The 17,751-nt window shown below is 46.9% G+C and overlaps 1 protein-coding gene across 3 annotated transcripts in view; it reads right to left on the bottom strand.

Annotated features, from left to right (window-relative positions):
- The window catches only part of MAP2K5 (mitogen-activated protein kinase kinase 5), a 123,360-nt gene that overhangs the window by 72,672 nt on the left and 32,937 nt on the right, over positions 1–17,751 (bottom strand). For all 3 annotated transcript variants that reach the window (XM_039722886.1, XM_039722887.1, XM_039722888.1), the window contains exons 9-12: positions 7,601–7,640; positions 4,381–4,449; positions 4,206–4,287; positions 2,577–2,638 (exon numbers count right to left, since the gene is read on the bottom strand). In XM_039722886.1, coding sequence (XP_039578820.1) covers positions 2,577–2,638; positions 4,206–4,287; positions 4,381–4,449; positions 7,601–7,640 — 253 coding nt within the window. The remainder of the gene's footprint in view (positions 1–2,576; positions 2,639–4,205; positions 4,288–4,380; positions 4,450–7,600; positions 7,641–17,751) is intronic.

Here is a 17,751-nt window from a genome sequence, read left to right as displayed (position 1 = left end):
AGGGAATAAAACCAGACTGGGGAAAAAAAAATATGGAAGCTTCAGGTTTTGTCTACAAAATCCATCCATGGAGCTGCAGCTTTTGTCTGGCACTCTCCCCCTTCAGCACCCCCAGGATCTGGGTAATCCTAAAGTGTTCAGGGGATTACAAGGGCTCGGCACAAAGGTGCCCCAGCCCCCTAAAAAGGGTCTGCTGCCCCCTCAGACACAGCGTGGGGAGGCTCAAAGGAGCCACTGAGCAATTCCAGGGAAAACAAAAGGCTTCTGCTGCCTCCTTCCAACAACTCCACCGTGCCAAAAATCAGCACCAGAGCCGAGGAGCTGCCAGGGCTGGTTCAGCCTCAGTGCTCACCTTCTGCTCCCAGAGCAGCAGCAAAGGGTGAAGCTTCCCTTCTCTGAAGCTCCTTTGTTCCCCTCCTTCCTGAGCCCCTGCTCTGCAGCGGGCACGGGAAGCAGGAAATCAAAACTAGGAAAAGTGAAATATCCATGTCAGGGAGCCAGGATCACAAGCAGGAAACAGGAAATAAAATAAGTAGGAAAAGTGAAATATCCATGTCAGGGAGTCAGGCTTCCAGGCTGACTGATCAGAGACAAAATGACCCCAAGGGGAATGAAAAAATCCAGATATGGAGACACAAAAAGGTGGGGCTGGAGCAGCAGCATTAGGGGTAAGAGGAAAATTGGAGAATGCCTGTGCAATGGCAAGGGGAGGATGAGGGAGAGAAAACCAAGGTGTGATGGATTAAATCCACACCAAGATCAGGAAAAGAAGGAATGAGCAGCTGAGGGAACACTGGAAGCCCATCCCAGATTATCAAACCATCCTCATCAGGGAAATGGGGATACTGTGAGCAACTTCCCACTCTCTGCTCCAGATGGGAGAGGAGATGAAAGATTCTCCCTCTGAACTGAGGTGAAAAGCACTCAAACTCCACAAGGAACTGCCAGGTACATAATGAGCAGATTTGAAGCTGCTCAGAGGAAACAGCATCAGAGAGGGATGTTCATCACCCTGGGCAGGCCACACAAATTAAGAGGAAAGGAGAGCTGTGAATTACAATGAACAGAGACTAAATAGCTGCCTGTGTTGGATTAAAGGATTTAAATTGTCAGCTTGATGTATAATGAATGTGAAAAGCCAGCACTTAATTAAATGGCACATGATAGAATAACTTTGTTATGCTTTAAACTGCTTAAGTTATCAAAGTACTCCTTATATTTGGCAATTGTTTTGCAGTATCTCCCTCCCTGGTGAGATCCACTGAGACATTGGTCATTACCCTCTGTTCAGCTGTGGGGAAAGATGGTTTTTTTTTGAACTTTTGAATTTTCTGTTGGTCTGTAATTTGAGTTTTCAATCATGGCCAGTGAATTTTCAGCAGCTGAAGGCTGCAGAGCCCCAAGGATGAGCTACCAGGGGCTTTGAGGCTCCCACTGTCAACACCTCAAGACCAAACCCAGGAGATCTGAGGGTTCTTCTGACAGCACAGCCTCACCACCCCAAAAACGACCCCAATTAACCCTGCCCTGGGGCTGCTCAGGTGTGGAAGGGGTGAGAGACCAGCCTGTGGCCAGATCTGGCTTGTGCCAAGGGAAAAACTTCATCCTCCTTGAGCAGAGCACAGAAAATCTGTTCTGCCTCTGCATTTTGGTGGCAGGAACCAACTCAACCCTCCAACGAAACCCACGGAGCAAGCAAAGAGAGAGGGGGCTGGAAAACCAAGGGAGTCCCTCTGGACAGAATAAGGACAGCCAGGATGGGAATCACACACTCAGAGACAAAGCATCCCCAGAGGGCTCCGGAGTCACCTCCTGAAGGCACCCAGAGAGCAGAAGGGCTTCAAGGGCTGATTAAAGAAATAATTTAATAAATCAAGGTGATTAAAAGCACTTCTCCATCCTGATGGGAAGAAATGCTGACAGGAAGGGATGTGACCACACAGACTTCCAGCAAATTCTTTTGTTTCCTCATCCCACTGAATTTACCCCATCCTTTCCCACAGATTTGAGTAAAGAATCCTGGAATGGTTTGGGGTGGGAGAGACCCCAAATCCCATCCAGTGGCAGCCCTGCCATGACAGGGACACCTCCCACTGTCCCAGGCTGCTGCAACCTGGACTTGGGCACTGCCAGGGATCCAGGGGCAACCAGAGCTGCTCTGGGAATTCCAGCCCAGCCAGGAATTCCTTCCAAATATCCAATTAAATCTCCACTTTTCCACTCTGAAGCCATTCCCTGTGTGCTGTCCCTCCATCCCTTGTCCCAAGTCCCTCTCCAGCTCTCCCTGGAGCCCTCTCCTCTCCAGGCTGGACCATCCCAGCTCCCACCTTTCCCTCACAGCAGTCCCATCCCTCCCAGACCCCTGAACCTCCAGAGCTTGTGTTGGCCACTCCCAGGGAAGGTTTCCCTCATCCCAGAGCCCCTGAGCACAGGGGATGGCTTGGAGGAGCAGGAGGGAGGAAGGACCCTCCGTTCACACGGATCGTGGAGCTGCCCCAGCACCCCAATGAACACCCAACCCCAGATTTTCCACCCCCACAGTCAAAACCAGAGATAAAAAGCAATCAATTACTCACAGCCACCGCTATCCTTCCGAGAACGTGTTCTGGAATTTTTCTATAAACATCCAGAGACCCCCCTGCAGGGACAAACAGCACGTGCTCAGGTGGTGCCAGATGAAACAGTGCCCCAGATTTGAAGCCCCAAGGGTTTTCTAGGCCTTGGTTATTAATAAAAACACCATCAGTGATAGAGCAGTAACTGTGGCAGAAATAACTGACCTTAAAAACCTCCCAAACTCTGCATCAACACACAAAACAGCACTCAGGCAGCTTCTTACCACATCCCTCATTTCTGATTGTAGCAGCGACACTCAGAAAACAGCAGTGACAAAATGTTAGAAAACCTTCCCGTCATAAATACCAACATTAAAGAACTCCGAAGCGTGTGGAAAAATATCTTGGGGATAACAAAATCATTCCAAAAAGCAGATTTCAAGGTCCAAAGTATCCCAACTCTTGTCCCCAAAAGCTGGTGCTACCATTCTGTGGTATCCAATACTTATATTAATGATTAAACAGATATAAATATCCAATTAAATGGATATAAATAGCCACTGAATTGGATATAAATATCCAATTAAAAGGATATAAATAGCCATTGAAATGGATGTAAATGTCCATTTTATATGCATGATTAAAGCCATCTCCTCCTGACATCACACCAGGGAGGGTTTGGCCGTGTCCACAGTGATGCCTGAAATAAAATTCCTGGAGTTCCTGGGGAAGCAGTTGAAGTTTTCCCAGTTAATCCAGAATGGGAAAGGACCTGGCACAGCCCTGTCAGCACCCCCATTCATGGGGACATGGGATTCCCTCTAAATCCCTACAGACATTCCCAAGGGACTGGGAAACCGCCCTTCTGTTCTGCAAAAAAACCTCCTGATCAAACCAGAGTCCAAAATGTCCCTGGGCTGAAATACAAATTCTTAAGGCAAGAAAAGAAATTTGAAATTGAGAATTAAAAATCTGGCAAACTGCTGCACCAGGGCACTGTCCCTGCTTTTCCTCAGGAACATCCCAAATTCAGACACCAGCACAGGTCCCAAACTGCTGCACCAGGGCACTGTCCCTGCTTTTCCTCAGGAATATCCCGAATTCCCCAGCCAAGGGCTGGCACACCCCTGTAATTCCAGGCTGTGGGGTCAGGGATGGTTTTGGGATGAGGATTCATGTGGGGAGGAACAAGAGGGACTCCAAAAGGAACTCGGCAGCGAGCTGGGAAACAGCTGGGCTGGAAAATAACTCCTTGCCTGGTAATTAAGAGACCATTTCCACTGCAAACACCCAGGACATTGGGTTAATAGATTTCTTGAAAGGAAAAGCTGTTTTGGCTATCAAAACACTACAAGTGAGGAACAGCTGTTTTGTCAGCGAGGACAGATTGCACGGGAGGCTCAAATATCAAACCACAAATTAAGGCTGCCTTTATTCCTCTTCTATTTACATTTGCCATAAAAGTAAGTGAAGTTCCACGCAGAGAAAATGCAGAATGTCCCCCAGTCCCAATTCCAACCTGCTCTGGTTTTTTAACTACCTGCAATATTATTAATACTCCACATTTTCGAGTCTTACTGTTGCATTTCATTCTAAAAAAAAAAAATTTAATTATGTAGCAATCAAAAGCAAACTGGATCCACTACTCACCATCCATGAACTCTGTGCACAATGAAATCCTGTTTTCTACAAAAAAAGCACCATAAAATCCTATGATATACGAGGAGTCACACTGGAAAAAGAGAGAAAAAAGCCAAGAGGCTGTTTTAAAATCTGCTGTAAGAAGACTGAAGTAAAAATAATTCCAATGGTAAAATCTACATACCTTGTAAAGAATTTCTAACTCTGACATGATCTGCTTCTGGAGCTCCAGTGTTATATCCAAGGGTATGACCTGAAACACAGAAATACACAGAGTTCACGGAAAAGGGAAGTGAATAATGCAAAATAAAAAGCCTGAAGATCCATGGAGTAATGATCATTGTGGGGTAACAAGAAGGAGAGGAATAGGTGGAAAGAATATTTTAACAGGAAGGAAGTTTTCTCACCATCCCAACTTCCCAGCAGGACCAGAGCACCAGGGACTGCAGCCAAAGTGGGCTGCACCTCCTGGAATTCTAAATTCCCAGGATTTTTCAGGGCAGACCCTCTGAACAAGGCACTGGAAGTCAAACTGAACACAGAATTTCTTGCCACAGTTCTTTGAAGACTTGAAAACTCAATTATTAAGCCCTGCTTTACAAACCAAACTGGACCCAGACTTTGAGCCAGGCTCAGTCTGCCCCCACCCAACCCTTCCCTGTTAAATACTTTAAGCTAAAGGGAAGCAGAATTCAGTCAGTTTTCAGAATCAGCAGAATAAACACTCCAGGAATAGTGCTGACAGAACAGAACAGAACACGGGGAGCCCATTTCCAACCCAGCACCAAAATCTGTCTCCAGGAAAAACCAATAACCTGCCTCTTCCCAGAGCTGCTCCGGGGTTATTTATAAAAGCTGTCACTAAACTAAATTGTAAGTGGAGTACAGGGCTGCCAAGAAACATTTAACACACTTGTCCAGATCAATAATCATTTGCCAACAATATTCACTTACATTTTTTCCAGTGTGAAAACCTCGGAAATTCATCTGCTGGGATCCCACCAGTGGTGTTCTTTGAATTCCACCAAATTCCATCTTGTCGGTGGTGTCAAATCAAACTTTTATCTCACTCACTTCTAATCCCAGTGAGGAATTTCTCTGACCCCAGGACCAAAAATAACCCTGACATCCCAAAGCCAGGCCTAGAATGAGGAAAGGTCTGGGGCTCATTTGCATTAACTCTAATTACAAACACCCCAATAACGAGGATAACCTGGGAAAGCAGATTTTTCCCATTTCCAGGTGGTCAGGACCCCAAGGGAAGGGCACAGACAGAGGAATTACAAGATTATTTCACCCCAAAATTAATTAGGGGAGATCAACCTCACTTCCTCTGCAGAATTATTTCACTGTTTTCTTCCAGCTGGAAATGTGTGGCTGGTGTGACTCCACCTCATGTCAAGGCTGGAGGAAATTTCTTTATTTAGAGCACAAAAAGAGAAAAAAAAATTATATCTCACCTTAACCTGCATTTATCATCTCCTTTTGTATGAAATTTCCAAGACTGTTTTGTAGAGGTAAAAAAAATTCCAGGGACTCATGAGGTGACAGTTTCCAGCGCTGGAACTGTGTTAAAGCAAAAAAAAAAAGAAACCACCCAAAAAATCTCCTCAGAGTCACTGCTGCTGAGGAGGAAGCTGGAAATGAAGATTTGGATGCAAATTCCTGGAATTCTGGAATGGTTTGGGTGGGGAAGGCCCTTGAAGGGATCCCATTCCACCTTCCCCATCCCAGGCTGCTCCAAGCCCTGGCCAGCCTGGCTTGGACACTCCAGGATGGGGGATCCAGAACCTCCCTGGCAACACTCAATAATTTTTTTTCTCCTAAATCAAGAAGTTTTCAGCACAATCATTATTCCCTGGGATCCCCTGAGTGTGCCCAGGGTGGGTCCAGGGTCACACCTGGGTGAAATGGTTGAGCTGGGGATGGATGTGGCACCAGAAGGACTTTTAAAAAATGAATTTAAATGACATGCAAATCCTCTGGGAAGTCCTCTGATCTTCCTAATGAAGTTTTTGCCCAAAATACAGTGATTTTGGAGCTCTCAGATCCAGGGATTAGGGTGAACTTTGGAGTTGAGCTGGGGATGGATGTTGGACCAGAAGAACTTTTTTAAATGACATTCAAGTCCTCTGGGAAGTGCATTGATCTTCCTGACCAAGCTGCATCCTCCTAATCCATTTTTGCCCAAAATTCAGACATTTGGAGCCCCACTGATGCCCAGGGTGGAGTCTGGAGAGAGGAATCCACCTGAGCCATCTCCTGTGCTCCCCCAGCCCACAGCAGGCTGAGCTGTCAGGTGAAGCCCAGCAGCTGAGTGACTGAATTATAATTTACTCCCTGCTCAATTTGAATTAGGGAGAGGCCATTAAAATATCCAGAATAAACACAGCAATTCATCACGGGCTGTCACAGGTGCCTCCCTCCATTTGCTGCCTCCACTAAAGGGAAGCAGAGCAAAAATCACAGGTCAAATTCAGATATTCTGCTTTCATTTAATTAAGATGTCATCCTTGTCTTCTACAGTATGCACAGCTCAAAGGAAATTTGGGGTATTGTGGGCAGGGGTAATAAATAATACAGATAATAATGATAATCAAATGCTCCACTGAAATTCCAGCTAACAGCAGTGGAGAATGGCAAAAAGCAGTGCACTCTCATGGTTTTCACTGGGATTTTCCTCTTAAAAAAGGAAAAAGTTACTTGGAAAAAGGGATTAAGTCCTCTGGAGATGAAGGTTATGCAAAACCTGAAATTTGGTGCATTACTGAGGGATTATGTTCTGGATTATTAGCATTGGGTTGATTATTTACCAGCTGGAAGTGCTTCAGTCAACAGGTTTGTGGTTATCTTGTGCAATTAAATCTGTATTTTATCATTTTAAAAAGCCCCAAAATGACATTTTGGGGCTTACTTTTGTGCAGATGAACTAATAATTAATATAATTATTAATTAATAGAATATATAATTAATAATTTCATTAGTAATACAATTAATAATTTAATTTACAAGCATAATTTAATTCACAAATTGCATCCAAGATCTGCCCCACTGTTGCTATTATTTTATCCCAGTTTTAAGTGAATTTCAGAGAAAATTGGGATTTTTCCTGACCACAAAATTCTACAAATTCCAGATTTAATCAAGGAGCCCAACTGCCCTTGGAAACATCCACGGAGGTATCAAAATCTGGGATTTTCATGCAATTCCCTGGGGGAAAATCCTGAATTTTGGGAATGACTAAATTTACAGTAAATAAATAAATTAATAAATAAATAGATACATTTCCTGTAATAAATTAATTCATGCAATAAATCAAATTGAGAGCCAAAAATCAGAAGGAAGGGAAGGAAAGCAAGGGCAAGAAAAACTGGGAAAAAAATAAAATACCTGGAATTTCTTACCTTCACTGCCAGGATTTTTCCACTACGGACATGGTAAGCCCTGGGTGAGGAAAAAATTCAGTAATTTGAGATTATATAAAATTATATATATATTATTAGCCTCTGCGAGGATGTGCAATATAAACACACTCATTTCACAGAAAAATGAATTTCACCTCATGGATTTTCTGTAAATTCAATTTTATCCAGAATTTCTAAAGGAAAACCAGGGATCAAAAATATATTTACAAGGGAACCATTTGTCAGGGTCTGTATCTTTATTTTTCATATAAAATACACACATTTCAGGCTTTGATACAGCAGAAAAATAAACTATAAATGGGAATTTAACAGAATCATTTAGTCTGGAAAAGACTTCCCAAATTAAATCCAACCTTAAATCTTTGAGGCCAACCTCGAATTTATTTATTTTCCCATTTTCTTTCAATGGAATTAATTGAGATTATCACCGTTATTCAGAACTTTCATGGAAAATCAGGATTATCTCAGTCCCATGGGTATTTTCAGAGACAAGCAGCTTCACCAAATAAATTGAATTAAAACAGATTATGGCCAATTCTTTCTCAGAACTGAAGGAAAATCTCAGCAAAATTCGATTTCTGCATTTATTTGATGATCAGAGGGTGCATATAAAGACAGAAAGAATTATTGCTGATGTTCCCATACACCCAAAATAATTTTCCAGGGTGTCTCAACAGCAGTTTGTCTTAATTTCTGAGGAGAAACACCCATAATTGGCTATTTAACAATGACTTGAATATTTCTAACCATGAAAACGTGAGAAAATAAAGGAAGGTAAAAAAACCCAAAAAACCCTCAAAATCCAATGTAATTTTGCATAAAAACAAAACCATTAAAGGTTTTCCTCTTCACTGGTTTTACTGCCTCACTCTGATTTATGGCAGCATTGGCAGAGACGTGGCACTAACTTTAAAGAATTCTAATATTTTACCTCTCCATACCTCCAGCAATTATTAGTGAAGAAGAAAAGCTTTAATAGTTGGGGTTTTTGTGTCTAAAATCATCCTCAGACAGGGCAAAAATGTCATTTAATCTTATTTATAACCCTGAGCGCTCCCCTAATTTCTGGTAATGGCTTGGAAATTCTTAAAAACTTCACCTTAATGTAATAACTCCTGGGTGAACATTTATGCAGTGGAGTGGCACCAGCTTTTAGGGGAGAAAAAACAGAGTTTAGCAAGGCAGAGGGGAAAAAAATCAGTGTAGAAAATGAGATTATCCATGGGAACTTGGATAGAACAGGAGCTGAATCCATGAATCCACAAATCAAGGAGTCCAGGAGCTTGGGGGATGACCCAACACTGGGAAAACATCCTGGATTTAAAATGATTTCCCAGATTTGAGGGGAGGAAAAAAAGGATTTAGCAAGGCAGAGAGGAAAAATTAGTGTAGAAAATGAGATTATCCATGGGAATTTGGATAGAACAGGAGCTGAATCCAACAGTGGGGAAACACCCTGGGTTTAGGATGAGCAGGAATAAGGGACGGAGAGGTTGGGAAGGGATGCTCCACATCTGCTGGGTTAATTGGGACCCCAGTGGACAGCTTAATTAGCTGCTCAGGAAAGCTGATCCTTTTTCCATGGGACAGATCTCCCGTTCGGGAGCGGGTGAAAGGGAGGAGCTGATGATTTAATTATGATGCACGCTAATTCATCCGTGGAAGCTGGGGCTCAGGTTCCAGCAGAGGGCAGGTACCTGGTTTGGTTTACAGAGCACTGACAGCACCAAGTGAACATTTAATTATGGCTGGGAATTGGATCACAAAGAGCAGGGAGCCCTGGGCTGGGCCTGGGGGATGCCAGGAGGGCAGGAATTTGTTTACTCCAGGCTCATCCAGCATCTCAGTTGTCCTGGCCTTCCCCTGCACAATAACTGTAAAGTGATTAATGGAGCTGGAATGGGAGCTTTGGTTACACCAAAAGACAACCCTACACCTCTGTGGTGTTTTAATTAACAGCCAACTCTTCAAATTAGGCTGGAGCTGCTGCAGTAATTACCCCTTCTGAGGGAAAAAGGATTTTCTGGGATGTTCTGTGGGGCTGGAAGGTGGAATTGATCAGTTTGGTTGCAGGCAGCACGGCAAAATCCCAAATTTAATACCTGTATGCAGGTTCTGAGGGATGAACCACAAAAATCCTGCAGGACAATGAGCACAGCATGAGGAAAACCAGACTTTTAGTCAATCCCTGGATGTCTACAAGGGGATTAAACCCAAATTCCCACTCAAAGTCTCATCTCCCAGGTTTTGGTGCCACCTCCAGAAGTGAAGCAGCCAAACCCATCATTGCAGAACCAGGCAGAGAAAAGCAGCAAAACCCCAAAGGTTCCTTTAGCAACTGGGCACATTCCAGGCAATGCACTTGAAATCTTTCAGGATGCAGGAAAATTCCTAAAAGCCAGCTAAAACCAGCTGTTCCACTCCTAAAAAACCCCAAATCCAGGGATGGGTTTGAGCATCCCTGCAGGGGATGCTCAATACCCAGCTGGGTTCTGGGGGATCTCCCTCACCAAGCACAGAACCCTGGAACAGTTTGGGTGGGAAGGGACCTTAAATCCCACCCCATTCCACCCTTTCCAAGGGCAGGGACAATTCCCACATTGCCAGGGACCATCTCCTGTGGGAAGCTCTCCCAGAGGCTGCTCTGACACCACCCCACGCTGTCCAAGGAAAGGACGGGGACTCCAACACTGCCTGCCTGGAAAATCCCCACTGGGGGACAGAGATTTCCATCCCTCCCTCCACAATCCCACCAGAACTCACCATTCCAAGCCCCTGCACCCATCCCAACAGCTCCCAGGCAAGGCTGGCACAGTTTTGTCAAACATTTCACTATAAAAACCCCAGAGATCTGAAGCCCTGAGGGGCCCCACACGAGCCACATCCTCCAGCAGAACTTTGCCTCCTCCACTCTCGCCCCTCAGGGGTGCTGTGGCCAAAATCTGGGTTATTTTGGGGAATAAATAAGAGAGGTGGTGTGGGAGCAAGCACTGTGCTTGAACAAAGCCCTGCAGCTAAGCCCAGCTCGTGATGGACTGCAGAGAGTGCATCCCTGGTGCCCCAGGAAATCAAAATCAATACCAGGGAAAACTGCAATGGGGCTCTGGGGGACCTGCCAGCTCCTCAGCATCCCCCCAACCCCAGACAGGAATTGTGGCTGTACAGGAAAGCAAATGAAAATCTGGGAGCATCACAAGCAGCTGGTTTGTGTCTAAAGGAAAAAAGGGGATCTTTTGAAAGGAAATCCACATTACCTGATCTGTTCTTCCTGAGGCCCAGAAAACTAAGGAGGAATGTCAGTGCTCCTCATGGAATAAACCACTGCCCACCATAATATTTAATGCTAAAAACTTTCTACACCAAATGTGATGAATTTCTACTCAACACAGAAGGAAAACAAACCAAACTTGAGAGAAAATGCAGCAGATTCTTAATATTAACAGCTAATAAATTCCTAATAAATAGCTTAGATGGCAAACAAAAGACTTCTCTCTCTTTCAATTTGCTCCAACCAACAATTTTCCCTATTCCCTGTGAGGAATTTTCCCTAAAGCCCAGAGGGAGCTGCAGGATGCTGTGGTTGTGGGATAATTCCTTCCAGGACAAGCAAAGAACCAACTACAGGTTGCAACCTGCAGGCAACCTCAAGGGAAACATCAATTCTTCCTAATTTTTTAATTGCAAACCCCTTGCCCACGTGTGAGTGACACAACAATGGTCACATCACGAGCAGGGGCTCAGTTTGCAAAGATCCCTGAGCTTTTTCCAGCAGCTTTTCTCATCAAATGTAGCAACTTCTCACTAGAAACTGAGTTTAGTCTTATGTTAATCTCAAAATAAATGTAATCTCTACCTAGAAGCCAAAATTCATTGCATTTATTTTGTCACAAGGATGGCACTGAAGGAGCCTGGAGCAGCACGGGATCTGCTTCCTCTGGCCACCAGGATAAATCCCTTCATTTTTCCCCCACAATAACCAGGGAAACAATTTCTAATCAATAAGATATTCCTTGGCAAGACTGAAGGATTCAAGGGAAAGCCATGACCTGTCTGCTATGCCAATGAGTCAGTCAGAAATATCACCAACATCAGCAAATATGACAAAATGACAAAGTGCCAGGGAGGCAGCAGTGATGGGGCTGCAGCAGCCAGGGATGCTCCAGCCCAGGGACACCTCAGGCTGGTGCCACGAGGGACGCAGGGACAAGACACAGGGAATGGCTTCCCACTGCCACAGGGATGGGATACTGGGGAGAAATTCCTCCCCAGGATGGAGATCCCTGTTTCTCCCAGCCTGTCCCAGTGCTGCAGCACTGGAGCTGCTCCTTTCCTGCCACCTGAAATTCCCAGGCCAGAGTAAAATATTTGTGGTTACAAGTGAATATTTTGGTTCCTTTCTCCACCTTGTTTCCTTCACACCTCAGGATGAAATCATCACCCACGTTTGTTAAAAACAGCAAGGCATCATTTCCCTCCAAAGGCTGGGAAATCCTGTCCCATTCCCCCAGGGTTTCCTCTCAGCACTGAGGAGCTGCAGAGGCACCTCTGCACACCCACACCCCAAAGCCCTCTGGGGCCATGGCAGAGCCTTCCCAAACAGAAATAAAAGCTTGAAGCTTCTCATGTGGGCTCAGCAGAGGCCAGGACAGGCTGTGCCTGCAGCAAGCAGCACCTCCAGACCTGAGGGCACAGGAGGAGCCAAACTGGGCAATCATGAGAAACAGCCAAGAGCAAAAAGCTGTGCCAGAGCCAGGCAAAAGGAGCTCAGCCCCAGCTGCAAGCTCCACACAGCAAACCTCCCAACATTTGCTCATTTTTCCCCCTTTTTTTTGGCCTGGTGCTGCCCCTGCCTGTGGTGCTGGTGGTCAGGCTGTGGCAGGGCAGTGACAGCAGTGTCACGTACTCCCACGGCCATCGAAAGGAAGAAATTCAAATTGCTCCTAGGAAATAACCACTTTGCCAGTTGCTGCCTCCTGCAATAGCAAACACATTAGCCTGACTCTGTGGCTGTTAAATCAGGGAAGCCAAAGTGCACAGCAGTTGGAAAAAGGAGCTTTTATGGGGCTGTGCTGGTTCACAGCACAACCTCCCCCCTCCGAAATGCCACCGCAGATGCTCGAGTGCTGATTGCAAAATGATTTGCTGGGAAAGTGGCAAACAAACAGCAAATAGTGGTGCCTGAATGCTCAAACTTGGGAAAAAGGGCACAGCTGGCAGCAGAGGCTGCAGAAAGGAGATGTTGAGCAGCAATGTCTCACTTAACCCAGCTCGTGCTGGAATCCCAGCACAGGGAGTGAGAATCCCTCAGCTCCGTGCTGTGACCTGCTCCTCTTCCCATCTGTGACCACTCAAGGACTCCTCCTTCCCTCCTGCAGCCAAACATCAGGGTCAGCCTCCAGAAATGGGACCTGTGCCCATCCCAGTGCAGGGCAGAACCCATTCCTGAGAGAGACCTGCAATGGAGATGGAGCTGGAGCAGAGCGAGGTGCCACCAGTACCCACACCAGGACACCCACACCAGAACACCCAGTGCCACCAGGCCACCCACACCAGGACACCCAGTGCCACCAGCACCCACACCAGGACACCCACACCAGGACACCCAGTGCCACCAGCACCCACACTGGGTCACCCACACCAGGACACCCAGTGCCACCAGCACCCACACTGGGTCACCCACACCAGGACACCCAGTGCCACCAGGCCACCCACACCAGGACACCCACACCAGGACACCCAGTGCCACCAGACCACCCACACCAGGTCACCCACACCAGGACACCCAGTGCCACCAGACCACCCACACCAGGACACCCACACCAGGACACCCACACCAGGACACCCAGTGCCACCAGGCCACCCACACCAGGACACCCAGTGCCACCAGACCACCCACACCAGGTCACCCACACCAGGACACCCAGTGCCACCAGACCACCCACACCAGGACACCCAGTGGCACTGGAGCACCCAGAGCAGCTCCAGGCACAGGGATGGAAATGGATTCACCTGCTGGATTTAATCTGGGTTTAAACTGCCCCCAGAGCAGCTCCAGGCACAGGGATGGATTCACCTGCTGGATTTAATCTGGGTTTAAACTCCACCCAGAGCAGCTCCAGGCACAGGGATGGAAATGGATTCACCTGCTGGATTTAATCTGGGTTTAAACTCCACCCAGAGCAGCTCCAGGCACAGGGATGGAAATGGATTCACCTGCTGGATGTAAACTGGTGCAAGGACAAGAGGCAGCAGAGCAGCCCCGAGCTCTGACTGATGTGGGTTATCCCACGTGGCAGAAAGCCTGGAGTGAACCCATCACAACTTTAGGAAGGAAATATGAAGAAATATTATATATGAAATATAATATTTGAAAACAAAGTGTGAGCTAAACCCTGCATCACCTTTTCTGGTGGCAGGAATGAAGATGCCAACATGAGGGGTTGTTCATCTGGGGAAGGGAAGGATCAGGGAGAACTCAGAGCTCTTTCCAACACCTGAAGGGCTCCAGGAGAGCTGGAGAGGGCCTGGGGACAAGGGAGGGAGCAGGACACAGGGAATGGCTGCCACTGCCAGAGGGCAGGGCTGGATGGGAGATTGGGAACTGGGAATTGCTCTCTGGGAGGTGGGCAGGCCCTGGGCTCCCACCCCAGCTCACTCACTGCTAACAAGCACAAACTCCCATTTCCCACTTGCTTCATCTTCCCAGCTATGGACATCCACCACAAACAAAACAACTTTAATTTAAGAATCATCCAGTTTCTAATTAAACAGCCATAGGCAGCTGGCTGGATACATTTTAATCAGTTTCAATAACGTATTGATTGGATACTGAAGCTTAAAAATTAAAAGTAAAAAGATGACCGGGGAATTGTCCCATCTCAGCCCAACAGTAGAACCCTCTGTAAATAACTCCTCTTTTAACCATCAGCTAAATGAACACTTCAATACTGCACTACAAAGTCTTCTGCAAAATTACTTTAACTAACAAGCAGAAATTTATCAGCTTCAGCCAAAATCAATGCTGAAATCAATTTGAACACTGGTTGTGTCTAAAGGGGCTCATTGGCAATTTAGGGAAATTACACCATGTAAATGCCTGTGCTTTAATTGAACAGTTTCATCAACTAGGCTGTGATTGCTGTCCATTCATTTATTTACTTTCACTGCAGCTCCCATTCTGCAGAGGAATGGGTTTTGTCAGGCTCCAAGGAGGTACTTTATCTTCATTTTATGCACTTTTGTGCACAACAGATTTTACGGGGCGGCCGAGCCCCGCCGGGGTCACAGGCAGGGAGTGACCAGCAGGCACTGGTCAGCCTTCTCCAAACCCCACTGGAACCAGACAAAACCCAGGGGGGCACTTCTAACTCAGCCAGGCAGGGCTGCTCCAACACCTCCAGTGGACTAAACATAAATCCAAAGGAGAGAAGCAGAAAATGAATGCACAGGAAAGGAGAGCAAGGGAAATGCCCCCACAGGAATCAAGGGAGATGCAATTTAAGACTTCCAAGGGACAGAGATGTGTTTTGATGCCAAACGAGTCACTGAACCTGCCTGTGATCCCTCCCTGAGCACCAGGCTGGGACAAGAACTGTGGAGAAGAGGTTGGGAGAGCCTTCCCTGGGAGTCACCCACCAGAGCAGCTGGGCCAGCTCCAGGCTGGGAATCTGCAGCTCCATTCCTGCTCTGTCACTGCTGGGCTGCCCTGGGAAGTGACGTCTCCATCCACCCTCTGCCACAGGGCCAAAATAATCTGGGAGTTAAAGTGTTTTAAAAAGAGGCAAATGATGGTTCTTGGGTTACACATGTGCTGGAGGAGACCTTGCAGAACCTTCCAGAACCTAAGGGGGCTCCAGGAGAGCTGGAGAAGGACTGGGGACAAGGCCTGGAGGGACAGGACACAGGGAATGGATCCCACTGCCAGAGGGTAGGGCTGGATGGGATATGGGAAGGGATTCCTGGCTGGGCTGGAATTCCCAGAGCAGCTGGGGCTGCCCCTGGGTCCCTGGGAGTGCCCAAGGCCAGGCTGGACAGGGCTGGGAGAAGCCTGGGACAGGGGGAGGTGACAGGGGGATGAGCTTTAAGGTCTCTTCCAACACAAACCATTCCAGGATTCTGTGATATTCACATGGAAAACCAGCAACAAATGACCAGAGGGGGGGAACAGCCCTGCTAAGATCTGGGCTGGATTCCCACAACATCTGAGGTGCTTTGAAGAGCAAACTGGGACCCCAGGGCCCTTTCCTGACAGCAGCTCTGGGATAAACCAGCAGAATCCAGCCTTGCTCAGCCAAAGCTCCTCAGAGCAGCACCAAACCCAGGTCACCATCAGACCCCAGCACAGGGAGCTGCATCCCTCAGCTCCCTCAAACCCAGCTCCCTCCTCCAGCTCCCTGTGGAGCCTTGTGAGGGCTGAGCTGGAGCAGAGGCTGGGCAGAGCTCCAGAATAAAGCAGGGATTGATTCAAGGATCTCCTCCATGGATCCACCTTGGGCAGCAGCAGAGCCCAGCCAGGGCTGCACCCAAGATGAACCCAAATGGCCCCAAAATGCACGAGGGTCACGGCTCTGTCCCTGGGCTCAGCTCTGCTCCATGTGCACATTGCAGCTCAGTGTCCAATCCCACTGCAGCCCCTGCAGTCCCATCCTTGTTTTCCTCTCTTCATTCCACGGGCTTTGTGCTCCTGGGCTGAGATTTGGATCTTCTGTCCTTGGTGCCCAGCTGGAGCAGGAATTGTTTTGTCTCCCTGCTCTGTGCACAGCTCACCAACACTTCATGTGGAGCTCAGCACTGCACACTAAAGCAGCTCAGAACCTGAAATACAGAAAATCTACACCTGAGGCATCACCTGCTCCAGGCTGCCAGAGGATCCCAGCTTGGTCCCAGGATGGATCCCAGGCTCTGGAGCAGTCCCAGCTGTCTCCCACACTTTCCATTTCATGTGCTGATGGGGCACCCCAAGGCTGGCTGGGAGAGGGAACGAGGGGAAGGGCAGATGCTGGAATGTTCAACCAAACTGCAGAATTGCTCAGGAAATTGCTCAGACAAATTAAGCTCCCTCATTTCTCCCTGCTTCCCAGGCTATCCAATTTTTCGGCGTGGGACATCAGCCACAGCCACTTCTCTCCCAATTACTCAACATCCAAGTGAAGCCTTCTGCTCTCACAGCATTTTGCTAAGATGGGAACTGATGTTCCCATTCCTTCCCTCTCTCCCAGATCCTGGTAACTCCCGAATTAATTAGGGCATCATTGGGGCTTTATGGTTATTTTTCCTTTATGCTCCTGCTGCTGGAGACTCCAACAGAACCCATGGAGCTGCAAAACCTCACTGTGAAATAAATCCCAGGAGGCTGTGCCCTGCCCTAAACAGAGTTTAGGACATCTCCTTTCTCCTTGAAAAACAAAAACTAAAGAACACAAAATGAGAATAAAATGAGGATAAACCCCTCATTTTACTTCTGTATAAAGGAAACAGTGATGCTTTAGACACATTGTTTGAGGAAGACCTGACACAGGAATTACCTGCCAGAGATAAACACTCCTACTTTGTAATATTTAGGTTCAAAATATACAAAACTAAGGAGCTGAGGTCTAAATAATTTCATGAAGCTGCTCCTGGGACTGGCTGGCACATCCAGACATTCCAAAGGAAATCCTTCACCTAAGGAAAGATCTCAGAGGAGTCTCTGCAGGCACTGATGGAGCCCAAAGATGCAGCACAAAGCAGATCCTCTAAATGTCTTTTGGGCTGACCACTGAATTATTTGTTAAAAAAACCCCAAAGAAGCAATTTAAGCAAATGCAGAGATTGCATGGGCAGCTGAGCTCCAAAAAATGCACTAAATTTGACTTAAATACTCCACGGGCAGTGGCAATCAGAGCAGGTGACACAAACACAGCCCCTGGCACACAGGAGAGCAGCACACTCAGGGGCTTTGCAGCAGCAGATTTTCCCCTTTTTTGGACAATCTTTACCCAAAACAGGGCACACTCTGTGCTCTGAGCAGCACTGCAAGAATTCCTGCTTTCTGCTGCAGCGTTCAATAGGCAGCTTGGGCTTGTTTTCTGTTTTCTCACATATTTTTGAACATGCAAGCAACCAAAAAGCAAAGCTAATTAACTGGTTTT

Source organism: Passer montanus, unplaced genomic scaffold (assembly GCF_014805655.1).
Source record: "Passer montanus isolate IOZ18808 unplaced genomic scaffold, ASM1480565v1 scaffold5, whole genome shotgun sequence".
Lineage (NCBI taxonomy): Eukaryota > Metazoa > Chordata > Aves > Passeriformes > Passeridae > Passer > Passer montanus.
Note: the sequence above shows the minus strand (reverse complement) of the source record. Positions and strands in the feature narration are given on the sequence as shown.